Source organism: Sparus aurata, chromosome 19 (genome assembly GCF_900880675.1).
Source record: "Sparus aurata chromosome 19, fSpaAur1.1, whole genome shotgun sequence".
Lineage (NCBI taxonomy): Eukaryota > Metazoa > Chordata > Actinopteri > Spariformes > Sparidae > Sparus > Sparus aurata.
In genome coordinates this window covers 9398945-9426760 of record NC_044205.1, presented here as the reverse complement: position 1 = coordinate 9426760, position 27816 = coordinate 9398945, and the positions used below count along the sequence as shown (strand labels likewise).

Genomic DNA, 27816 nt, shown 5'->3' with positions numbered 1-27816 from the left:
TCAGCCTCCAGTTTCTGCTCACACATTGGCTGTGACAATTAAATCTGTGACAAGTTAGGCTTGTTTAGAGATATAAGAAGAAAACTCTTTGTGTCATGAAAGATCCAGCAGCTTTCTTGCAAAGTCACAGTGGCACACTGTAGGAAAAAATCTTGTGTAGAGGCTTATATAATCTGTCTTCCCTCTCCATATCACTATTATAGTAATGTCTCATTGTTAATATAATTATTAAAAATTCATGTTTATATTAAACTTTAAATGTATAGGATTATGTCAGCCAGAAGACTCCACTGATTTTGCACGTTAAACCCTGTCAGCAACACTGGCTCAGGTGACATCGAGTGAATAAATTCATGTCACCTGAGCCAGTGTTGCTGAGTGCTTAAAAACTACAAATATAAAAAGAGTTGTGAAGAAGCAAACAGAACAGACTTCCTCATCATATCTGTTTGAAGCTTGCTGATTAAGGCTGCATTAGCCGCAATTAGCATAACAATCTTGAATAAACAACTTAATAGTTCATGGCTGAGTAGCATTGTGGGTAGTGTAGGACCTAGGGTTTGACAAAGAAGAAGAATGTGTGGTGTACAAGTTGACATCTCTGGCTCTGCTGTGTTGATGTTGGTGAAATATGTATTTTAGCTACTGATGGGCAACATGTTGTGCCTGTTGTGTTCAGTTCTCAACTGTTCAGGTAGTGTTCAAAAAAGAAATGGAAGCCATATTAATACAATTGTTTAGTGTGGCTCAGCAGCTATTTAAAGCTGTGTGAGCCTGAGCGGGTCTGGTTTCACTGCAGATTTTATAGGCTGACACTCTGAAGTTGACTGAAGTAATCTCCCCTCACTGAAATGACATTTCAGGGGCAAACAGATGTTTGGGTTAGGAGAAGTCTTTATTTATCTCAGCATTGTCGGTGTTTTTGACATTTATTGCGGAAGTCACACATTGTTTGGCCAGCCAACCTGAATTCTAAGATGTATTTGGTCGCTTTGGCTGTGCCTCTGTCTTCTACCACTCCTGGCTGGCTCAGGATATTTTCAGAGTGGTGTTTTTAATCATGAGCGACTTGGCCACATATCAGGCTGAGTGAGATTTATAGCCCCTTTTCTCTGAGAGCCTGTACCTCCAGACTGACCGTAATGGAGAAACACACAAAATGGTGTTTACATGGAGGGTGCTGCTGCGTCCTGATTCTGGGCCGACTGAGGGTTGTTTGGTTTGCTGATTAGCAACCCCCCAGAGGCCTCACTCTAGAGGGCAGTCTCCATGGGTCTGGTATGAGTCGGGATGGAGTTGGAGTGTTGTAATGTGGCTGCTGATCCCATTTTGTTAGGCGATTTTCATTAGATTGTTTTATTTTGGGGGAATGGATAAGGAATTGTGAAGTAGAAAAGTAAGAATAATTTATTGTGCTACGATTGAAAAAGGCAGTAAATGGGAACAATGTGGAAAATTGAATTTGTCTTGTCTGTATATATAGCAGGAAACTCAATCTGAATATCATTAAATTAGCTTGATATTTCCAGAGCTTCTTGGGGAACTTCCCTCGTGCTGAGATCAAGCCTGAACACCTGACCCCAAATATTCATGAACTGTCCAACAGTCAAAAGAAAACTGCACATAAAGGCAATCCATAATCAGGTGCATGTTTTTGTATTTGTGTGCACATACAATATACATACTCATATGCACGCATGCACAGCACTAGCTACAACACTAGCTGTGTTACTCCCTGGGTTCTTAGTGTGAGTAGAGTCTCGACCTAGATGAGTCAGGTTTGATTTGGGAAGTAAACTCCACTCCTCTCCTCCTCTCGGAGATCGTCATTGTCTGGGGAAACCGTCTAGGAGCAGCACGCACACGTCCACACACGCATTTGCGTTATTGTTGTTGAAGTGTCTATGTGTCTGCTGCTGGAGGCCTCATCTCTGAGGACCTGAGGAAGGCTGACATCCTGTCCTGTCTCTCGCAAGTAAATAGTCTGTATTGTCTTTCTGTCAGGTGAAAAGAATCAGTCTCCGTCTCTCTCTATTTCTTGGTCAAAATGAAAACAGGATGGTTGACTCAGCAGCCGCGTGGGAATACAGCTCTCCGGCTTGCGTTTGACTCAGAGACTCAACAAGACAAACTGATATGATTGATGTATGACGTTTGTCTTTGTAGAGGAGACAGATTCTGAATGGGTAGAACTTCTCGGGTACATGTTTGGTTAGTTATTTAACCCTCACACAACGGATAACAAGTTTAAAACTATTTTTTTACTCAGACCACATTCAGGACAAACTGTTCCATGTCAAAAATTGCCATAAAATACTGTGTATTATATTATTTTCAACAGTCACAGGATTACATATTTCAGTCAACATTAGTCCTCATACTAACTACCACATTTTTGTTTTTTTCAGGATTTTAACCCTTTAGTTTGTTTTTTTAAATGAAAAAAAAAAAAAAAAAAGGAAAATGGAAAAAAAAGTTATTTTCCATTTACTTGATATATTGTATTTTTCTATGGCAGTTTTTAATATGTAGTGAAAAACAGGAAAAATTACAAAAACTCACGTAGGACCACAGAATGAGAGCATGAAAATATTGGATGCATGATTTTATGCTTTAATGAATGAAGAAAATAGTTTTAATGGGTTTTAATGGTACAGAATATGTATGACAGTTTAACTTTCTGTGTATTGAAGACATATCATATGAGCTGTGGTTGAAATTTAAATGAAAAAAACAAACAAACAAAAAACACCTTTTCCCAAAATGTATGCATTACGATTAATACAGCCAAAGTGATCCCAAAATTAAAGTTAAAAAGGCAAAAAATGTTCAGTATCAACATGGTAAAAGGATAAAAGGACACTCCATGTCAAGCAAACCGAATATGATTGAAGGGATCACTGAAACTGAAAAGGCTTTGTCTCAAACTGTTCTGTGATATAAACTAGAGCTGATATATAGTCCTCGCACAGAGATTTATCAGTGGTATCAACTGCCAAAAGAGGTGGAGATTCTTTGCTGTAGAGGGTAAACAGCCAGTCAAGTGTTATTTTAGGCCAGTTAGTGAGAGGAGGCTGCTGTGTGAACAACCTACCCTTAGAATCTGTAAACAGAATGGAGGACAAGCCAGAATTTATTACAATTTCCCTACAAACATGTCCTTTTGTGCATGAACCAGCTGGTGCATTGGTAAATAGAGAGTTGACAAAGAAGAAAGATATTATTGGATTTTTTTCATACCTTAAGCAATGAATAATGTGTTTATTCAATCTTAAGCATTTTATTATGGTTCATTTTATTATGGTCTGCAAATGTTTGCTTATCGACTGATTTGGTCTCTGAGTTTTTGGTGTAAAATGAAAATGAAAGAGGGAGGCTGCCAGTCACATGTCTCTGTCAGAAAAACACATTATGCTTTAAAGGATTTGTTTAGAAAAATAACAAACAGCACATAAATATGTCAAATATGGATTTGTATGCATGTACATTTACATGAAAGGCCAAACATACACAAGTCTGCATTCAAATGTATACATATGCATAGACGGGCATGTACAGACACACACGCAATGTATAGACAGTTGGGCACTAAAGCTCTAAAGCCTAGCAGGAGTTTTGTTTTCTTAATTGACCCTTTGCTTTAAAGTGCTTTTCCATCTATCCATCTATTGGATTGTATCTGCCATTCTTGGTAAAGGTCAACAGTTGACGTTTATTCAAACTTTGTCTCGTCTCGTCTCTGACAGTACATCAGATTAGAGTTTGCTAAACACTTCACAGAAGCACGCTGAGTGGTGTTGTCGACCCTGTTTGGATTTTGGTTGACCAACATCCTTTTTAAGTCTTCTACATATTTCATCTGCTTCTCCGCAGTGCTGGTTCCCACCACTCCAGAACTGTATGCTCCCACCAAACAGGAACTTTTTGTCCCCCTGTGGATGGTTCAGGTCAGGGTGTATTCAGTAGAAATCCCCCCTCGCCACACACAAGGGGCATCAATATGTAGTCAGTGGTTGGAGAAGAGAGTTAAAATGGCTCAGTGCCATAATTTATTCAGACAGTGAACTGGCTGTGGCTTGAAGTATTCAAAGTATCCCAGGAAAAAAATAGCTTTTAGACATTTCATGAAGGCATGGTCGCTTGGCATTTATATTTAAATCAGTTCGATGAGAAAGCATGGACTGGACGTACGCCTGGGCCAGAAGGCCACAAGGGAAAATACCCTGTTCACAGACCAGACAGCCTTCATATCTGGTCTGCTGATAGTGCCTATATTCTAACTATACTGCACACATTTGTATTTAAATACTAGTAAAGACCGCATTTCAATTATTCTGTAACCTCTGACCCACATTAGCAAATTCCATCTGCATCATTCAGAACACTGCAGGAAATAAACTGTAATTTATTTGTGCATGCACTTTCCCTAAACCCGCCTCATATATTCTGATTAAAAGGTGTGACTTTGTTCAGGTTTCCTCAATATTTTGACATCCTCAAGACAGCAGGCTTCCCTTTGTTCCTTGTAGGTGTTAGTGAAATCAGTGATATTGGAGGAAATTGTGTTCCACTAAAGAAAAGTAAGAAGCATTTCAACTCTGAATGCTGAATAACTGGGAAGTTTGCATGTGGAAGAAGGATGCAAGTACTGTTCGACAGTGTATTTTTCTCTGTATGATAAATGTCAGTAAAAAGTGTTGGGTCTAAGACCTGATGTTTCTTACATAGTGTTGAAAGTGTTCCACCATTTTTGGTTTAATTCCTTGTGTGCTGGACATGGATTTAAGAAAGACAAGAAAGGTTCCAAAAATGTTGAGCAATCGCAGCCATAGATTTCACCCTAAAAGGCAGAATTTTGGGATGGAGGTCAATTGAGTACGTGAAGATGTGTAATTATGTTCATGCCAATTGGTTAAAAGGGGGCACAGCAGTGGGAGGGGCTTATTGCGAAATGGTGCATAACTTCCATATGGATTTGCAAAAGGACAGCCGGTATATTGTTTGAGTCAACAGCTATAAGGGGTTAAGCAGAGGGAATGGCATATAACCTAATTAAAGACTTTATCAAGGCACAACAATGTTAAAACCAACATTTAAGCCTAACAAATCTAAAATGATCCCTTCTACAAGTAAGGAGTGGCTGAATGTACTCACAGGATTTTGCAAGTGATTTCATCCCTGTGAGGTCATTGGGTCACCATAAGAATGTATGAGAGAACAAATACACATACAGACACACAGTCCCTCCTTGTTGTGTCCTCTGTGTAACCTCATCAGTATGCTGGTGGCATTCACTTCATTACCTTGACTTGGCAGCCAGTCAGGGGGACGGGCCACTCCCTCCTCTCCAGGTATAGTAAGGACCTTTTCTGTTTTGCTTCAAGCCATTTCAGTGATTGGAAACCTCCACAGCTAATACATTAGGGTTGACCCCCATCTCTTTCACCACTAAGTTGGAAGTTGATTTTGCTGCGTTGTAAGAGCAACTTGTGGGAAACGTGGGAAAGTGAAGTGAGTTGGTTGTTGCTCTACAGAGACGGCTATGAGGAAGTGCATCGATTTTTAGAGGTGAGTTTTTGTAGTGTGAGTCAAAGGTTTCTGACATTTTTACAACATGCAACTTCTTTGAAATTGCAGGAAATATTGTCACTGGGTTGTCTGTGTAGATTCATCTCAGGCAACAAGGTATAAAACCCTCCTCTGGACTCCCTGACATTGTCTCACCCAGCCCAATGACTCCCTCACTTTCAATGCCAATGAGGCTGTATCTTAAGCATGTCCTCAGCTCAGAGAGGAAATGCCCTTACATATATATATATATATATATATATATATATATGTATATGTATATATATATATACACATATATATATATATATATATATATATATATATATATATATATATATATATATATATATGTATATATGTATATGTATATATATATATATATATATATATATATATATATATATATATATATATATATATATATATATATATATATATATATATGTATATACATATATATATATATATATATATATATGTATATACATATACATACATATATACATAATAGAGCACAACATAATCAAGAAGACCTCAAATGCTTGAGATGCATATTACTTAAGGTTGAAGACTATTGGAAATTGGTTATATTGTCATATTAATTAATTTGTTTTCAGTATGGCTGATGCTGGTTCTTTGTGACAGTGAAAAGGCCTCATGCTGATGGTTAAAATGGAAGCAAGCATTTCTGAGGTTGAACTTGACAACAGATGATTGACAGTCATCTCTAACAACAACACAAACCCCTTCCTTATTGGACCAACACACCCTTTTCACTGGGCTGTCATTGATGTCATAGGGTCATCTTTTGTCACAGAATTTAGCACCACATTTACATGGTTTGGACATTGCACTTTAACGTTTTCTGCTTCTGATGGGCTGTGGACGAACAGTGAAACATAATGGAAATGCAGTAAATAGGTCCAGCCATTTTAAACTGTGCTGCATGCTCCATTAGAATAGCAAACATTAGTAGCTGTTCCCACACCAAATTTCCAGATTTGCGTTGATTTAATGTACAGTGATTTTCCAAGATTTGTAAAATCAACATTATAAATCTAAACTAAATGACCTTAATATTGGCTTCCGTACTGTGCATACAGGAGTATTTTTATCCACGGCGATTCATTCAAAAACTAATATATTTTCTCCTCCAAACAAGGTGAGTGTGAAAGATAAACAAAGGACAAAGCAATACTAGGTAATAGCCCTTTGAGAGTCTGACCTCTCCCTGCAGTGAATCGTGGTGTTTGTACATCTCTATGACCCTGAGCCCTGGCCATAATCCCTCACTACAGGGGCTGGATTAGGGCCTCGTCTTATTAGCCATCCTCCCCCTATGGTCTCGCTCCCTCTTCAGCCTGGATCGATGGCTGGCTCGGTCTGAAGTGGTGGCGCTGGTTATTAAACGTGGGACCAACCAAACCCTTGGTTGCCTGGATAATCCCATCACAAATTAAGTAGAGGAAAATTGGTCAGGGAGAACAGGGAGGGGGGAGACTCTTCATATTGTGACCTTCTAAACAGAGTACACACATGCAAGCACACATACCTTAACAACTCTCTTATTTATCATGTTATCCTGCATGGATTTGTACCTGTGATGAATCTGCATTTTATTGAAGAGAAGCCTCACTAAATGGGAATGTGTTATCCATGTCAATGTTTAGATGCCAGTTGCATCGTAAAACAGCCAGACATTATTAGCTGATGCGTAAGCATAGATTCATAGTGCAAAGAGGGTTGGAGGAGTGTCTCACACAAAGTAAATCCTTTTGATATTTCCCTCATGCATATGTTAATTTGTGAGGTTGTTCAATCTGTAAGGAAAAGCATGATCAGCAGCACTCTGATGAAATCAGAGGAGAGACTGGCCTTGTCTACTGTCTATATATGTAGTGTAGACTTTAATTGCATTTTCTTCTGTATCAACACATGATGTAATACTTACAGACATTTTCATATTCAGCTGCAGGCTTTTCCACCTCTTCATTTTAAAGATTTTAATTTGGTTATTTGTTAATGTTAGGAAAGCATGGTTTTCAGATGATACAAATAAATAGTTTGTCCCTCACAATAGATATTTTGTTCTGTGAGCATCTGGGAACAATCATGTTGCATGATGCAAGATGGATGTTGTCATGGTTTCTAAAGACTTGGATAAACATTCAGTACAAGCTTAGCCTGTAGGTATTCTGGGAAATAAACTAAGGCTTTTAATCCACATCAAGTGTCTTGTGTAACTTAATTTCCACACAGATACACAGAAAGACAAAACTATATTTAAAAGTCTTCAGTAAAAAGTCTTCTGATGTCGAAAACACAATATGGGGATTTGATCTGAAGTGTTTAGATCCATCCAATCTCCAAGCATCTGTATGTTATAATCCCTTACTTGTTGCCATTTAATCATCATTTTCCTCCTCATACTATCCCTGTCTCTGTGAATCACACTCTCACTCACCCTGTCCTTCTGTATTTGTGTCATGTACGATAATACTGGACGTTAATTACCCCGCTGTCTGAGGTGAACGTCATTAGAGCCCTGAACTGGATGTGAACCAGCAGTTACAGAGAGGGGGCAAGGTCTATTAAATGCCATTATTGAATCCTCACCCTAATTTAAGATTAAACGCACAATGACTGGCCATCTGGCTGCTAGCTGTGGTTTCTTTACTCAATTCCCAACATCCTCCAAGGAAAGCCTACAGACAACGGTCAAAATAAATGAAACACATTTGTAGCAGAGGACAGAATATATTAAAAGCTGCTGGTAAGTTGTGTTGGCATGGTCTTTGTGTGCAGAGTTGTTTGGCAAAGAAGAAGATCAGATGAACATTGTTGGGAAAGCTTCTTTGAAAGTGTGATTTTTTTAACAAGGTACCTGCTACTGCATGAGAACTTGAGTAGCAGCAAAGATTCTCTCATGAGAACCAGAGTTTTATTAACTCAAGTTACTTAGAAGAAAATAGTTTGAAGCCCCTAACTCCACTTCTTGGCTGTTGAGAAAGTTCTTAAAAGTTTCTAGATGTATTTTGCATATGAAGTCTCCCCTGCCAGAGTCCCCCTGCTCATAGTGGAAGGAGGGCACTGTGCTGTGAAACTTACTGACAACAGATCTTTTTGACAAGAACAGGATGATGGCACAACGTTTCTGCATTGGCATCAGCCAAATATGGAGCCTAGAAAGTGAGACTGAAACATTTACAGACCCAGCAGTAAAGTTGGCAACAATAAGAAGGGTTTTTATGACATGCACCTTAAAGTTAATGACCAGCAATATCACACATTTACACAATGCATCAAATGTGGTTTAATCACCATTAAACTGCTGTGAAATATAACAAAAGTAATGAAATCTCTTTCTCTGATGTAGAAAGTTTCCCTGCTGTAACGTCTGAGTCGAGTGCTTTCCTTGGCCCAACCCTATCCCAGAGACTGTCCTCTTGAGAACGACAGTGTCATTTAATTAATTGATAGTAACAATACTTATTGATAAAGGTTTTTGAAGGCCAAGAAACATCGTGTTGTCCTTCTGACTGAGGCATCAGTTCGGGAAATGCTTCTATCTTAACTACAGACCATGTTAAAAGTTTTGATGGCCAGTGCTAATTCTTGCTTTCTGGAATTATGCTATGTTCAAAGTTATTGAAAGACATTAGTAAATCATGTACAGTTAGGGTTAGGCAACTAAAACACTCTATTCTCCGATGTGACAGTAAAATATGCTGCACATTCAGCCATTATCCTGAGATCTACACACCAACGTTTCATCCAGCTACATATTGTATGTAATTCCTGCATGTCCACTGGCACTGGACATGAATTAGAAGTAGCTGAATTGCCTGATTTACAGTGGACCTGATTTCCGAGCTACTGAGGCTGCATAAGTATAGTAAACAATCATATACAGCCAACTTCATTATACTGTGTGTGGAAGCACTGTAGAACCTAAACTATGTGAATTACTGTAAGTGAAAAAAAGAATTGTTCAGTTCCATAGAAGCTTGACTGTAATCTTGTAGAAATGATTGGCGTTTGGCAGAATATTGAAAGCAAAGGAGTGACTTGCTGTCTGGAGTACAAAGGCACTAACAAAGACATGTTGATTTTGTATTTACTTTTGTGAATTCAGTCACATAATTATTACTGTCTTTGTGGTTACCCTGCAGGCGGTCACAAGAAACACTCACAGCAGCATTCAAAACTCCCAAGTCTTGTCACAGTATTAAACGCGCACGAGTTGCGGCACAGCGTAAGCCGTGATTAGAATGCGTCGCTTTCACCGCTAAGAGACGTCTCTGGTGTATCAGATGGAAGCTTAGCACAGGCATATGCTCGCTGCAATGATCCACCGATGGATGACAGGTGGTTACCCAACTATTTGCATAATTACGGGTGTAAAACGCAGGCTGCTAGAGCGTCATAAACAAATCCATATGGCCGTTTGGGAAAATCCGGATGATCCACACCACACTTTACTGATATTTTTACCGCGCTTCCCTGTGTAACAGACATCGGCAGGATTTCTCACCGAATCCTTTAACCGGAGTGCGAAATGTGGAGCAACTTCATTCTCTCTACTTGTCTTGGCAGCTCTGATAGAATATGAGAACTTTACACCGAGCTGCAGATCGGTCACTGTGGCAGTTGTAACATGGGCCAGTGTTTCCTGTGCACTTTTCTGTATGTTTGTTGGCCGGGGCAATTTTGGTTGTGAGACACAGTTTCAATTCTGGGAGACTTTCCAGAATTAGCTTCAGTCAGGAGTGCAGTATTTAGGAATGACCCTTATCTCGAGAGTCAGAACATGATATATGAGCAGTTTTGCTGCAATTACGATTGTACTTGTTATTTTTGGAGTTGCTAGTCTGTGTAAGGGTTTGGATAGTTTTTCACAGACATAGTTTTTTTCCCTTACATTAACTTTTTTTGTAATAACTGGGTAATTTTCCAGCTGAAAGTATATTAAAAGTATATTTATTTCACTATACAAGGGCTCAAGCCAAGCCAAACCTCTAATATTTGAGTTGTACTATGTTCCCTTTTCAGCTCAATAGACCATTCATGGAAACAAAACTATAATCACCGCTTCCAATGTCTCAGCTGACATGTTGTGTTGTCAAGGAGATAGGGGTTTTATGGCCACCAGACAGAACAGTGGCCCAAAAAGTGGTTGAAAGTGATCTGCTCAATATATAGTAACTATTTTAATGCTGCCTTAATCGGCTGTGCCCCTTATGCTCTCTCATTCTAACACTCATCTTTTGTCATCCTTTTTCTCAACCTTAACAGACATGCCTCTGCGCGTCCGTCGCAGCAGTGATCCTTCTATGGCAGACCTTCTTCCAGGAGAAGTCCCGGTGGGCACGGAGGAACCCTCCAGAAAGAACCCAGCTCGCTGGTCCACAACAGCTGGATTCCAAAAGCACAACCACACAGCAAACACAAGCAGCGGCACTGGCAGCCTGGAACGAAAGGTAACACATAGATCTGGCCAGTGATGCATTGGTGCTTTAAAATGAGCATTAATCTCGAACTTCCAACTCTTCAACTGCTATTAAGAGAAATACCATTAATGTCATAAAGGTATGTACATCTGAAGATGTGTTAAAACTCAGCAGAACTTAAAGAAATCGACATTGCATTATTCTGTATTACACCACTTTCACGTTGTATATCCTGATTCAAACAGCATCTTGCCCACAAGTTATTTTCTGCGGTGCTACAGATGTACTGCACCAATTATAATGTCAGAGATATGTGCTCTGAAATCTTCCAACCTCCAGCTTCTCTGTTTAACTTCCTTACTGCTCTCTTCCCTCATTTTCATTCATTCTCTCCTATGCACCCCGAATCAAAGAAATAACCGTTAGATATGAAACCTGTGTTGCCCTGCTTGCAGATATCCAGCAGTGGCACAGATAGTCTTTATCTGAAACTCGTTCCCTCTGATAACACCCCTTCTAGTCTCCCAAAAAGACGAGCAGAGATTGTTAAACACGTTCCCTTTGTTCCAAATTCACCTTTTCTGAGGCTTTTTATGCCTCTGATTATAAATCTTAAGAAAAGTGTATCTCGGGTACATCCTCCCTGCGGCTTTCGAATGAGAAGGGAAGCCAATTAACTTCTCAAAATGGCTGCCCCCACGTGGTGCTGACAGACCTTTACTTCTTGCCGAGAAAGAGATAGGTTCCCAATGAAACGGGAGGTTGAAAAAAAAGGGAGACAATTGAGTGCGTGGAACGTGACACAGCAAACCTCCACGTGATTAGTGTGTCTGGAAGCAGTGTCTGATAATCCCATTAAAAGACACTTTAGTTGTCAGAGCCTCAACAATGTAACAGCACACTCCCCAACCCGGGGGGCGGAGGAAAACAGTTGAGGGGAAATGGGTGACCTTTCATTTTGTCGGAATAACTTCTTGCCATGATACTCCAAGCAAATATGTTACATTTGTTTCAATTTGTCAGGAAAATATTGAAATAATAGGAGTGTCATTGGCCTCAGTGGCCTCTCCCTTTTTGTGTTTTTAAGTTTTTAATATTTGGTTGCTTTTCACTGTGTGTTTTTTGTTTGGAAATTAAATGCTGATTGCACAAAGGGAAGTCTATAGAACAATGACCTCATTGACATTTTGTCTTCGACCAGCAACAAAGCTACCAGGATAATAAAGTTTACTGACAAACGGTGCCACGCTGCCAGGCTGACTGGCGTTCTAGTCAGCCTGGCAGCCTGGAACCATTTATATCTGCGTTCACGTCTTCAATATAGACTTTGAATTGATTAATACAGTCATGTTATGCCCTGCGTCATTGGTTGTTGCTACTCTAACAAAAACGAAAAGTGGCAAAGTGGTCTTTGCGACGGCGGCACCAACAATAATAACAGTCTGAATCACTACCTAATAGGGAAGTTGTCTGTTTCCACTTTAAGCAGGGTTTGGGTTTCAGAGTTTAGATAACAGATGTATCAGGATGTAGGATGTGGTGGCATCTGGTGGGGATGCAGATTGCAAAAAACCCTCATCTCAGCTTCCCTTTCATTGAGTGCTAACAATGTGAAAGGCCCCTTCTAGAGTTAGTGGTAACTATTAGTTATAGTGTAAATAATAAACAAAATAACTGCACATAAACACTGTGATATGTAGCATGTAACAATAAGAACGTCGATTCCTTACTTTAAAATGGATGACAAAGGGCAGCTTTCGAGGCTGCTTAATTTTAAACACCTTTGATGATGTTTGGTTGGTATTAGATTGAATGGGACAACAGAAATGCCATTCAAATGATGGCTATATATATGGCTAATATAAAAATAAAGCTTGACTGAGTGTTATGTTCAAGTATCGCATTTACTTTTCGACTCCCATCTGGCAGGTGTTTTGAATTAGATATATTGTAGTCATCTTCCTGTCACCGGAGACTGGTTTTGAAAATTAATGAGCTAACATTGGAAGGCTGTCATTTCTTTAGCTTGTCTAGTTTTTGACAGAACCATTAGATGTTTCAATAGAGAGAAGGCTAAGCCCTCATAATCCTCAGTAGCTCTTCTTCATACATCCAACTGTCATATATTCACCATCAGTCCAAGATGAAGTCTATTTTTATGTGATCAACAGCAGATGTTGACCGTGTTAGTCAGCAACGACTGTGATGTATTTATATCTTGGAGCAAACACTGATCTCAAAGGGAACAATACATGAGTGATTAACATAGCCAAAAGAGTGTATGGGCTCAAGCCATGCACTATAGTGTCTCCTCATTGTCTGGGGTAATTTCCTTTACACACTACAGTCAGCCACGTTCTCTTCAATTCCCTGCGAGTCCAGTTGTGGCTAAGTAAGGCTTGGGTCTGCTAAATCTCCACTATATAAGCCAACGGGAGTGCTCAGTCATCAGCTAGTACTGTAAACTCATCACGTCTCCCAATGACTTTACAATACCTCATACTCTGGGTCCTCCACGCTTAGCGCAGTCAACTAAAGGTATTAGGCAATGGATATGAGGCCACTGATTTACTGCTACCTCTCTGGTATCTGGGTCTCTCCACGTTTAACGACCTGATGTGTCGTAAAAGTTTGTGGAGAGGGGTCCATTGTCGCGCCGTGTTAGGGAGGACGTAGGCCATGATGGCTATCAGGGGCCTTCTCAGTAGAGCCCACGTGTCCGGCTAAGTTTAACAGTCCTGTCTGCAGAGCTTCCTTAGGCCCCGTCACGCCACATTCAGCTGCAATAAAAAACACATGGCTTATTATAGCATGCAGGGGATAGGGATCTCTTCCCTGCTTTTTTTGTTTAAACTCTCTCCCTTTTTTTTGCATTATTTTGCTGATATTTTGTCATCCGTTGAACACAACTTGTTTTTCGTTTGCCTTCGTTCACCTTTTCGACTGGCTGACATTCTCTTTCTCTTTCTGCGACGAGCCACCAGGGAATTTTAGTTTTTTTTAACTTTTGTCTGTGCTCTTTTGTTGTGTGATGTCTCATTAAAGGAAACAACACACTTAGGTTTCTTTCTTGACTTGCTTTTCAGCAGAGGTTTTTGCAATTCATCAAACATCAAATCATCCTTATTTTGGTTGTCTGTCTTTTTGAATCATCGTCTCCGCTGTGATTTTTAAAAGTAATTTGCTTTCATTTTTATTGAAATAGCTTCAGCCACCATGACCTTCAATCTCTGGGATTACAATGCCGAGGCCAGCATGTCTGGAATGTTGTCTCGTGTGCTTGTGTGTGTTTTTGTGTCTATTATAATACGTCTGCTCAAGTCTGCTGGTGTTTGACATTACCTTGGCAGGAGCATTTTGGAAGGTGCTTTTTTGAGTAATGGAAGAGCTCAGCTGTGGCTGTCTTATTATAAGAGGCCTCTTATTAGCGGCTGGAGTTTAGCTGTGGAGAAGGGTTAGGGGTGAGGATGGAATGGAGTGAGGCTTGAATGAACAACACTTTATCGGTGTGTGGCACAGGTACAAGATAAACTAACCGACTTCCATTACAAAATGACTGTCATCTAGCTTCCATAGATGGCAGCAACCCACAAAAATACCTGTTTAAAGGCCAAAATGATGTAGCATAGATCAGTCTTGACTCGCCTCCTCCTAGTTTCCGTGCAACAGTCGTGTTGTTTAATCTTCCCACATCCTCCTGTTTCTTTGCAGGGTAGAGGAGCCCACGCCTACCGGAGTCTTCCTCGTGATGCAAGTGGCTGGACCACTCAATTCCAGAGAGAGATGACTCGCTCTTCCCTCAGTGCCAACCACCCAATGGTGGACCGATGGCTCGACCGACAGGAACAGGTAAGGAAGTGGCTGATGATGCAAAAGAAATAATAAGGCCATTCTTGAATTTTAAACCGGCGATGTGGAACTTTTATCTTCCCTTTGGCGAGGTGGGATTCACACAGAATCCCTGTTGACATGCCTATGATGCTACATGCTCTGCCATACTGCTTTTGACATGACTCCTGGATACTGTGTAATACAGATAGATTGATTTGGTGGTCATAAACTTAATCAGCATTTTGTGAACTCCTTTAACAAGTGCTTCTAATGTAACAGATCTACATGTATGTGTCAAAGTCCTTTAATGCAGGTTTAATGACTCAAAGACACTACTTATTTGGAAACATTAGTATTGCAAATTAACCAAAGGAAAAGGCTACACTGGATATGTAGGGATGCCCAGCCTAAATAAGTTGGGAAATTGGTGTTTGTGTCAATAATGACCTAATTAAGACAATTAACTGACTATTTTGAATAGAAAGAGAACACTGGTATTGTTTTGGTACATGGGCCAAGGGAAATACAGTGAGTTAGAGTCTTATACATACTGTATGCAACACTATTCCTCTATTTCTGGCAAGAGTTATGATCTGCATACTAGAATAGTTCCCATACCCACTTGGCAGCCTTGTTGGTCCAATAATATATCCCACTGAGTGACAATAACATGGAACATGTGCCATTTGGCACACATCAAATAATTCCAGAGCCACTTAAAGTAACATTTATAGTGTGTACCTCTGTCTATATGGAGAAAGTACATGTCTGTATGCTTCACACACCATGCTCAGCTGTGTCATACTGCATCCTATCCCATCATAGCATCACGGCAATGGTAAGAAAAGAAGTGACAGATAACAGTGTAGTGATGACAGCTACACTGTCTGCTCTCTGCTCAGGCTAACTTGAAACAAAGACGGTGCCTGACATTAAACTTCATAACTGTAGCCATACATAGTAATACGTTTCCTAGTAGCAGGGTACAACACTGTTCACCATTGCAGGCTTGTCTCCTCACTTCACACCTCTTTGCTCCGTTGGCACTTTGTGATTGTCTCACTCTGCAACTTGTCCCCTCTTCTCCTCAGTCTATCAGAGTGTGGGTTTAGGAGACAAAAATTCAGTTATTAAAAGTGACAGAGGCTCTCTGCAGGGATAGCAGGAATGACCTTGGGAGGTGTGGGACACTGAGCTCCCTGTGAAGAGGATTTCTCCCAGTTTGACTGCCAGTCTCTGCCCATCACTGCTTTGACCTATGTAGGAGGTGTTTAATCGATCCCTCCCTCACATTATGAAATGGAAGAAATAGCAAAGAAAGGTGTGACACTTTGAGACATGGGTAGACGAGTAATGTGAATCTAGAAGTCATTGAGGGAAGAATGAAAGAAGATAATACAATAATAATAAAATGAAAAAGAGTTGATTGACATTGAGGTTGCCAAGCTTCACAAATAGCTGTCCTGTGTTGTAATCCATTCAGCTTGCCAGGAGTATCACCTGAATGTCTGGACTACCACGCTGTGGGTTTGTGGGAGGTCTGTCTGCCTTTGTCTTTAAGTCTCATTGAAAATAAACCCTGTGAAGTTTGTTTGTCATTGTTATTGAGGCTATACTTCTTTGAATCATTCTATTTTAATCTTCTCTTTCAGCATTATGTCTCTGGCTAGACAGTCCACCAGGACAACACAATCCAATGAAAAAGAAGCTATTTTAGTTCAGAGTGTGTTTTGTGCATCTAAAGCTATTGCAGTAATGCTCAGAAAGGATATCAATGCCAAAAAAGACTGTTTGGGGTTGTTTGACATGTCCTATCTTTCAAACACACTTGGTATTAATGCATGAGCTCTATCTGGTTACATTATCTGGATAATTACATCTGGTCCATGGGCCTTTTCACTTATATCTGAACTTAATTTAGATCTATGAATAGACAGTGATGTTGTGTGCTCCTCTGATGTTGTGTGTTATCTTGTTTAGAATGTCTGACTTGTTTTAATATATCTAGCATTTAATATGGTAAATGCATCAATTCAACACTATGAAGGAGGCCATTCTTTCATAATGAGTACTTTTGATGCTAATTTAAAATATAAACAAATTAGGTATTTTTTTACTGTTAATACTGATAAACCCTCACTTACATTTTGAATGCAGGAATTTCATTATTACAGTAGGCTACATGGCTACTTTTACTCTGTGGCCACTGCAAAGTAGTTCCGCAGGGCTGAGGAGCTTGTCAACAGACATGCTGCATCCATTGCCACTGGAAGTATTGAAAAGCATCGTTCATTTTCAAGACAATACTGGCTAGCTGTCCTTCCCTCACAGCTTAATGGGCTTGATGGGCAGCAGGAAGAGGTTGAGTTTAATAACCTGACAAGCTGCGGTGAGAAGCTTTTCTTAAGAATGTGAGTATTGCATTTACACCTAGCTGAGATCCATTTACAATGTGGTCTTGCACTCTGTTGTCGGCTGATAAAGTAGTAACTGAAATCATGCAAGGATAAGAAAATATCTTGCTTTTTAGTGGTAAAACCTCTGTTTGAAAGTCAAACAATTAAAAAAAAAAAAAAAAAAAAAAAAAATATATATATATATATATATATATATATATGATGATTATGCTCAACTCTGTTTATCTTGCCAGCCTTGACAATATTGAATGATGAAAAATGTAGTGCAAAGAACTGCATGCTGCATGCATTGTCTGCCTTAATATCAAACAATCATCCCAAAGTTAGTTGGCTTGGTAAGCCAGACCTTCTATTCACTACTTCTTTTGCACTTTCTATTTGATTATCACAGTAACAGTTGTCACTGTTTTAATGCTATTTTTTAAGCAAGTGCAGTGGAACAATTTAAGTAGCTTAAAGATGACACAAACAGTGCAGCATTGAATTTTTTCAAAATAAAAAAAAGAATAAACCTTTGCCAAATCCAAGATTACTGTGAGGTTTCCAGGTTAATCCTGAAACGAGTTCCTCATGAAATATGAGATTATTATTTCAGAGCAGGAGTCATATGAACATAAGTATGTAAACATTTAATGAACAACAGCAGGAGTTCCACAGAGCATCTGGGGGCTAATTCTCGGTGCTACCTGAGTCTTTGTAATCTGACAGCTGTATGACTAAGATGACTCGCACAACACAAATCCCCTCATTAGAGGTGACATGGTGTGGGTTTCAAAGAGGCACCTTGCCGCCCAGTTGTTTCTTTCCTTGACTCACTGTATCTCAGGCTTGATCGCTGCCTTTCTCTCCCACACACCACTGTTTGATATGTTGTCTTCTTTGTCTGTGTGATCAGCGTGCGGCACAGCGGAATTGCATTATAAGATAAAAATGCATTGCGTGGGTTAATTAAAAAGAATTGTGATCGGTGCTTAAGCGCTAGTGGAGATAATGAGTACAGACACACGCGCGCACACACGCACATACACGCACACACACGCACACACACACCCACACACACACACACACACACACACACGTACAGACAAGCCGAGGTTTTAGAAAAATTACACCAATTAGCAGTTGTGTGTTTATCATGGATTATTTATCTCCTTAACTTTATTGTTCTGCTTTATAATTGAAGATAAAAGCAAAAACAAAGAAAAGTAAGAAAGGGCATCACACTTATTTGTGTCCGTTCACTGAAACAACTGACGCACTCTTTACTTTGTATATTTATACATGTGTGGGTGTCTGCGTCACTGGCCTGCAGCATCTTTTCTTAACTTCATGCATTCACTCCTCCCTGAATCTACCTTAAGCACTTCTTCTAACAACAAATCTTTCCCTTTAAAGGCTGATGTTGGTTACGATGCTCCGCTGTAAACCCCGTACCATTTGGTACACTCTTAAAGTGCTTTACTTCAGCATTTATATTTAAGCAGGCCTTCCCACCCCCTGCCATAAATTAGGAATGCAAAGTCAGGTCGAGTAAAAAGACACACTTTACTTCTGTGCTCAAAATACAGAAGAGATTCAGAGGAAGTTGGATGACACCTCCCGTATCTGTACAATCTGTGCGTCTGTCGTCACCGGGAGAACTGGAAGTAATAAACTTAAACCCGGAGAAGGATTGAAGCTCAGCTGCAGTGAAGCAAATGTAGATGCAGGAGTGGTGCCGTCAGATTTTTATTTGAGATTGTACAACTTGAATACCATCAAGGCAGGGAGTTTGATGGTTGATTACATAATGCCTGGAATCTATGATCGATCTGATAACAAGTCAGTTTAAAGGATTTGATCGTGAATGTAGTGTGTTTTTAAAATGCGGTGATTTTTAGTTTTTGCGCTTTTGACTGCTTTTCTTTTGTGCAAATGCTCAGCGCTGATCGCGAGGCTGTCTCGCTTTTCTAGTTATATCTGCTGGCCTTGTCTCGTGTTTATCTAACCAAGTCAATAAATAAACTTTAGTGTCAAACGCTTCCATCTGAGACTCGAGTCCTCCAATCCCTCGCCAACCTTACACACTTGCACACATGCCCTGCCAAATGTGGCATGGAGAAAAGCATGCTTTATCAGCTCATATACGCCAGGGCTTTATGAGTTATTCTTTATATAAACAGCTGACATTAACGCTGGCCTATTATCCCACTGATGAATGCTAATGGGCCTTCCCCGCTCGGCATCACAAGCGCACACACACACACACAAACACATGATTACACATGCACATACACATTTGGATCTGGCTGAGTGCCTCTTCACTGTATTATTTTGTGGCCTTGATGAGGCACCGGAGGCCATTATCATAAGCCGTTCCAGCGGCAGGACTGACATCAGCTGTCAATCATCGAGAGATTTAAACCAATCAGAATGGCTCGCATGAAGGGACACAGAGATAAATGCAGTGTTAAGGTTTTCACAGGCACTGTAAGCTCGAGAGACATTTTGTTATAAGTACTGATTATCATGTAACATTTTTCAAACTTTTTCAAAACAAATAACTATCTTAAAATCATCTGAATTAATTCAGAGATTTAGTACTTGTTGTAACAATATACTGCTGTTTGCTGAAAAGGCTGTTTCCAACAGTGTACCCATAGCAAGTTGTCAGAGAGAGAGACAGATTTAGAGAAATATAAAGAAAAGTGAAGTGTTACATAACATGCGAAACAGTGGAAACAGCTCTGATTAGAAATCTTTGATCAAGCCTCCAACTGTCGGTGTGCCTCCCTCGCTTTGTTGTCTAAATGAGACACCTTGTCTGGCGAGTTTTAAAGGAAAACAAAGTGGCGAGGTGCCCGGCTACATTGTCGAGCCAGCACGTTGAAAGGAGAGAAGTCCGTTCAGCTTCAAGCCGGAGAAGAGAGAGAGAGGAGCAGCGTGAACACACTCCTTTCCCTTTCTACTCTCACTTTAAAGATTTCTCACCAAACAAACACACATGGGCAGATTAGTGAACTGATTTGTCAACAGCAACGACTTTTTCTTATTCAACAGTTTTGTTTTTACTGGATTTACACATGCAGTCCATCTTTTGTTTTGCACTTTTAATGGATATAAAAGGTAATGCCCTTTGGAGAAATGTGACTTGTTTGCCTCAAACATCATTATTGCCAGTATGAGGCCAGATGAGATATGTAATCTCTCCACCAAGTTCTGGGTCTGCCCTGGGGTCTCCTCCCAGTTGGGCGTGCCTGGAAAACTGCTAAAGAGAAGTGTGAAGTGAGGAGGCATCCAGATCAGATGCCCGAACTACCTCAACTGGCTCCTTTCAATACAAAGGAGCAGCGGCTCTGCTCCGAGCTCCCTCTGGATGCCCGAACATTAACTTTAAGGCTGAGCCCAGCTACCCTGCAATTAATTTTAGCTGCTATTATACACAGTCTCATTCTTTTTGTAACTACGCACAGCTTGTGAGCATGGGTCAGGGTTGGAACATAGATGGATTGGTAAATCAAAGCTTTGCCGCTCAGCCTTCGGTGCTGCTGAAGCTGCACCAAACCACCTGTCCCTCTCACACTTTCCCATCACTCGTGAAAAAGACCCTGAGATACTTAAACTTCTCTGCTTGGGGCGGGAGCCAATCACTCAACCGGAGGGGCGGGAGCCTATCACTCAACCGGAGGGGACAATCAACTGTTTTCAGGCAGAGAACCATGGCCTCAGACTTAGAGGCTTTCTGACCTTCTTCCCAACCACTTCACACTCACAGGTACAAACTGCCCCAGTGCACCTGCTAAAGGTCAGGGGCCGCAGAGGCCAGCAGAACCACATCATCTGCAAAAAGCAGAGACGCAATTATGGGGTTCCCTGGTTGAGTCCAACGCCCACCAGAAAGGTATTCGGCATTGTACAAAGTAAACAGACTCAGCTCCCACTTTGGTCACACAAGGACTGAATAGGTTGTAACAACAGCCCCAGTACCCCATACTCCCACAGTACTCCCTGTAGCACTCCAACGAGGACACAGTCATAGGCCTTCTTCAAGTCCACAAAACACATAAAGATTGTTTGGGCAAACTACCTTGACCCTTCCTTGGGTTTGACTGAAAATCAATTTCTCAAATTTACTGTGGTGCAGCTTTTAAAACCAGGAAAAGACAACATATCATGATACAATGATATGTGTAGTCTCAGCTGGTATACAGTCTCACCGATGTGTCATACTACACAGCTTATCGTCTCAATAATAATGTAGATATGTTTCCCAGCCCTAACTCAGATTAACAAAACAAAAACCCTTTAAAAACAAATCAGCTTCAACGCTTGGTTGTTCTATGGTGACTGTACTGTCAAACTATGGTTTCAAATTCCCCCATTTCATTAAACCTACAACGAATATAGAAGCTAACAGAATCACGGTATGAGTGTAAGAATAAATATTAAATAAAATATGACACTAAAACCCTTGGGCGAGTCAATTCTGCACCAAGGTTAACATTTAATTCTTGTCAGTGAGGGAAGTTAGTCTATTCTCCTGACTAGCATGCTGGTAAAGCCCACACAGTCTGCCGACCCAGAGGCGAGCTGCGGGCAATGTTAGAGCAGTTGAGCATGGAGAGAAAACACAACAATAACCCCCAAACCCTGCCTGAGTAACACCGTCTCTCTTTCTTTGTGTCTCTCTCTTTCTTTACTCCCTCACTGACTTAGAAACAGGTGAGCGCTCCCCTCCAACCTCACCCATCCCCTGTTTTTCGTCTTTTCTCTTCAGCGCTACCTGCTGGATTCGTCATTTGTGTGTGTGTGAGTGTGTGTGTGTGTGTGCGGGTTTGGTTCAGATAAATCTGGCCGATGTTTGATACAAGCTGGTCAGAGGGAAAACAGCAGCCCACATTCCAGAGCAGTGCAGTCAGTCTCGCCGTGGTGTCCCGTGTCTGCAGAGAGGACCTTGCACTCATCCAGGACTCCCCTCTTAATTCTCCCTGAAACACACACAGGGAGGTCAACCAGCTACGGAAAGATTGCAGGAGCTGTGCATGTTTAGGCTGTAGAAGAGAAGTTCAATCTATACATGTATATGAGACGTACTCAACATGTCTTTCCCAGTTGCTGCCCACTGGCCCTGGCCGATAGGTGCTGCTCTGTATTCAACTCCATTCACACAGCAGTACAAAACAGACACATTTTTTTTTCTCTTATCCTTATGTTCTCTATTCAGTATTATCTATTTTTCCAGTTCAATTTCTGCTTCTCTTCCCTGCTGAGCCTTTCTACACTCCAAAAAATTGCAGCTTGAACAATTCATTTAATCTACAACCTGGCGCGTTTATCGTTCTCACAGAAGAGCAAAACAATCTGTGATGGGATTCAATTTTTTTTTTTCTAATGCCGATCACAAATGTCTGATACCAGCTTAATACTTACAAACGTATTTCCTTCCTTTATAGTTATTTAATTGTCTAACTTCCATGAATGAACTACCTCCAGAAAATATTGAATTTATTCGTAAATTACATAACCTGCACATTTCTCACACAGCGGGCACCGTTGTTTCCTCCTCTGTGAGGTCTGTAAGTGGTGAATCACCAGAGACACTCCAGTCCAGCCTGGGAGTGTGAACCGTTGAGCCCTGAGTGCCACAGAGGCCTCTCCTCTCCTAATTAGCCATTGCCACTGAACCCCTGTTGGAATGTCATGACCCCCTGACGGAGCAGACCAGAGCAGGTTTTATTTTCTGCCTTTTCTCTCAAGGCCTGAGCTGATCTTTAAGCCTCATTTAGCACCGGTCACCTCCTCTTTTTACCTTTAAGTGGGCTTGGTTAGCTTCAGCATTGTGCCGACTTGTAGTGCTTGTTGATCGACCCGACCACTTTGCACGCTACTCTCTAAGTTTATTGTTTGTTTGTCTGTTTTTTCATTTGTGTTCAGCCTCAGTCTGTCTTTCCTGTCCCTCCCTATGTACTGTTTTTCAGGCTGTACTACGAAAGTTGAGGTATTTGGATTTATAATGCTGCTAATGTCTAGGGAAGATTTACCTATTCCCTCAGCAGCTTAAGTAAGTAGTTAGTTTACAAATATAGATGTTACATAAATCACAAAATGAGTTCAGATTTAAGAAGAGCACCATCTCAACTAGAAGGAATTGCAATGCAGTGGTGCAACGAATGCTTCTCAGTCATCAACACATGTATATTCCAGTGATTCCAGTATATAAGAGTGAATCTCTCACAAGGGCCGAGTACTTTAATTTAAGTGCATTTTGTTCACGCCACTTATGTGCGTCTCCTTTAATAACACTTTGAAAACAAGACTTTACTTGTGACCATTTTTATTTAACTTTCTTAACTGAAATAATTTTGCTGATTTGAGTTTGTCACCAGAATGTTTCAGCCACCAGCTGTGTATAGATTCCTGCACACAGCCTGCAGCAGCAAAAAACGCAAATTACAGATTAAGTGTAATTCTATCAATAATTGCATGTGTTGAGAGGATGAGAGCAGGTAACCGAACGCACGCGGTTGGAAGTGTCATTTAGCTGATTCCTTCAACAGCAGGGAAACAGATTGCAAATGTGTAAATGAGCAATTATAAAAATAATGCTTCTTAACATCTCATTATTAACTGAACGTCTTTTTTAGAAATATATTTACGGCAGTGATGATCACTGCGTGTGTGTGAGTGTGCGCGCATGTGTGGGCTTGTCCAATTTATATAGACACCGAGGCAGTTAATCGTCCACCAGCTTCTCTGCCCTTAAGCTCCTCTTGTTCAGCTCCATTAGCATTCAGGGTGGCTCCCCTCTTACCTTTACACGCACGCACACACGCGCACACACACACACACACACACACACACACACGACACATCGACTCACAGGGACAGACTGAGAATGAGAATGATAGAAATAAGTGCTTAACAATTCAGAACAACTTTCACAACTTAATCCCAAAGCACATAACACAGCAGACAAATGTAGTTCCCAAGGACAGTCTGCGAAAAGGCCTTCAGCAGGGGACTATGAGAGAGACAAAGCAGAAAATGTTGCTCTTCTCAGAATTGGGAATCAGCCCTTTTGCAAAGAAGATGAACAAAATAATTTGTCATTCACTGTTGCTCCATGACAAAGTTTCACGCCGCACTGGCCTTTTCTTTCCCCTCTACACAAGATATCTGTTGTTTGGTCTCGCCGGTATTCATTTTCTTGCCTTTCTAGTTTAATTAAGAAATGCAAAAATCATGTCTCTCCTGTTATCTCTTCTTAACAGGGTGGGAGGTGGAAGACAGTGGCAGAAGTTGCCAACACCGTTCTCTATCAGCAGTACTATAGCCTGAAAATGTTTCACCTGACTCGTCCTGCATGCTGTGTGTGGATGTGCGTGAGGCTAGATAATTCAGATTAGAGTTTAAATAATTCAGGCTTTCAAAGGCTGATAGCTGAAGGATTTTGTGCCATGTTTCAGTTTTGACTACTGATGTGCAAAAGCCCGCTCCCTGAAAATTAGAAGTCACATTTGCCTTCAGAATTTTGTTTTGTAAGACTGGAAAAAGCTTCAAGGTTATAGAAATAAGGAGGAGGAATGTGATCAAGACAGCATGTCCTCATACCTTAACAATTCTACAGGTACATTGTCAGTGAGTCCCAAATTGACACACATTACCATTCCATCTCAGGAAAACTACCAGATATGACTGTTGGACGTTAGCGTCAAGAAGCAAACCAGACAGAGCCTCCGTCGTCACATAGTTGATTTTGTGAAATGATCGCAGTTTGATTGAGCTCAGCTTACAAAACTACTTGATTATGTTTAGCTAACAAAACTCATTGGATAGCTTTAGTTAAGAAAACTGCTTGGTTTGGAAGAAGGTCATGTTTTTGGTCAAAAATAGATAACCCACTTTGAGACGTAAAAGATATATTAGGTACACGAAATAGTTATGTTAAACTCAATGAGGAGTTTTGGTTTCACACAGAACTGCCGTCTTCTGAGTGAAAGTCCCAGGCTAAGTCATCTCAAACATCAATCCCATCCTTCTCCTTGTGCAGCATTGTTACTGCTATACTACATTATGTCACCTGATTTCCTCCTTTGCCATCCTTAAAATGACTATGGCCACTAGAGGTCCTCGCCTGACAATATACGTAAATATAGGTTGTATCAAGCTGCTTGGCCAGACGACCTACACCGCTCTTTTTCTGGTGTGGATGGGCTGGAATCGCCATGTGGCATTGAAACTATTGAAGTATAGCCTTGATGCACGTATACAGTTAATAATTATGCATCGTGTTTTTCAGTAGTTAATAAAACACTAGTATCATCTCGATGTGTTTGCATAGAGTGACATATCTACTTTCAAAAACACGAAGCTACTTGTCAGTGTCCTTCCTTGTCAAACTGAAGTTGTCTTTCCTCTGTCCTTCTCTTCTCCTCCTGTCAGTTCATTAGTAGTCTCTGAGCTCTGGGTGCTCTTCTTCTCTCCTCATCTCTCTAAAGTTTGTGCTTGTCTTCTCGCTCCCTCCTCTCTCTTCTCCCTCTCTCCGTGGCTAATTACTGCTCAGATGTCGTTCTAGTTTTGCACATTCACCCCATCACTGCAAACAGCCCTTCAGCAAGGCTGTCCGTTCACTCAGTTGTAAACACGTCACCTTTTTGACAATTTTCCGTCCAATTTTTTTTCTCACTTTGAGACGCTTTAGATGAGTGGATGTAATAAAACAGGGTTTTCAAGGGAAATGTGAAGAATCAGTTCGCTTCGGCGACCGTCCGTGCTCATCTGTCCCTCGGCCCTCTTTTACCTCTTTTTCCGTCTACACCTACACCGCCTCTACGCTATCGGGGTGGCTATCCCTCTCCGCACTGCTGGTTGTGAACGTGTTAATTCTTGATTAGAGTTCATGCTTTCAACTCCTCCGATTTGCTTCGCGGAGTGAGAAATCACTTTCTCAATGAGAATAATTGAACACGGGCAGGGGGGTGCCAGCTCATTACCCGCAAATCACAGGGAGCAGGGGCACCTTAGCCGAAGACAATAATGACTTCAGGGAATAAAACAGGGCCGCCAGCGTGGAGCCAAAGCAGCGTGGGCAGCAGAGAACAAAGCTGGGAGAGGAAGATGCACTCTCGTAACACTTTCTTTAGGTGAAATAATTGTTTGTGCTTATCTGCTGACATTTTTTGTTGATTTGATTTATTTTTCTCTGAGGGGGCAGCGTCTAGTCTTTAGAGGGACGTGCTGGGTCGTTGAAGGAGGGGCCGGGCTGGGTGTTACTGTTGTGAAGTAAATTACACCAGGTGTCAAAAGTGTTTCTTCCTTAAATGATCATTCATAAAGCATCAGCACCACAACTTGATTCCAACTAAAAGGAGAAGAGAGAAACAAACATATACAGGCAAATCAAAGTATACTCTGTAACAGCTAAGGCTACATAGCTAAGCTCTTTCGATTCCAGACAATGAGGCTCTAGATGGACTTTGGAGACTGACGATGGCAGGTTTCCAGCAGTGCACAGTCATTCACTCCTGTTTATTTGATTTCTTTCTACTTTCTCACCCTCTCTTTCCCTCACCACTATTTTCTTTTTTTTTAATATGCCACACATTTCCACTCTCCACAGAGTGCCAAATGAGTCCACTCTGACACAATGAGGCCCATTGTCACATTAGGCTTTTCTCACTGTTTTATAGGTCCCATTAAGGGGCCAATGCTTTTAAGTTGCCGAAGGAATGCAATAAGGCCCCGGTCGACAGTAAACATCCACATCTTGGGGCCACAGAGAAACATGAGACGGTGCTGCTTCACAATCTCGGCCGGAGAGACCCGCTTCATTTGCATCGGGCCAGAGAACAAAAGCGGTCACAGTCGGATGCAAACGGAGGAGGAATGAGGCAGTGTCATTTCAGAGCCAAGGAGATGGAGGAATATGAAGCCTCTTAAGAGAGAGGTTTTTGTTCCTCTTATACAGATGTAGTCATGGTAGCCACCCACTTTCATTCAGATATTACTCTGTTCTTGATTATGCACCATTTCTATCCAGTTTCTACCAATGTTGGATATAGAAAGGCTATATACAGAGACAAATGTGGCAACACAAGTTAATTGTAATGGTCTTAGCCACATCATACGAGACATTGCTTTAAACTTTCGCTTTCCTAACCATTCCTGCAAAACCTCTTTGCATCCATCAACGGTTAAGTGTTCTGTCGTATTGTCCTTGAACATCATTTACCTTGTAATTTAGTGCTCATTGCTTTAGAAAAGAGATTCCCGTAAGTTAAGGTGAATCTAACATCCCAAAATAAAGCAGTGACACATGGTGGAGCTGCCAAGCAGCTACTGTTTTTTTTTTTATTGTTTCACTTCATTTGAAGACTCCATTTGCTTTAGATACAGTAGATGATTCAGTCAAAGCAAACATAGTCACCGTTTTTTTCCCCAAAGGTTATGCTGTTCTTAGGTGAAATTACAAAAATGTAGTTGGAAATGTCTTCTGATAAGAAGCTGTTACATCCCAGACTGAGCATTGCACCCACTTGCTATTTGTTCAGAAACTCAAACATGAAGAC

General features: G+C 40.8%; 1 protein-coding gene across 1 annotated transcript in view; it reads left to right on the top strand.

The window, feature by feature from the left end:
- Positions 1 to 27816, top strand: part of LOC115570419 (partitioning defective 3 homolog) — a 350543-nt gene that overhangs the window by 126436 nt on the left and 196291 nt on the right. The window contains exons 4-5 of the mRNA XM_030399018.1: positions 10867 to 11051; positions 14733 to 14870. Of these exons, the coding sequence (XP_030254878.1) occupies positions 10867 to 11051; positions 14733 to 14870 (323 nt within the window). The remainder of the gene's footprint in view (positions 1 to 10866; positions 11052 to 14732; positions 14871 to 27816) is intronic.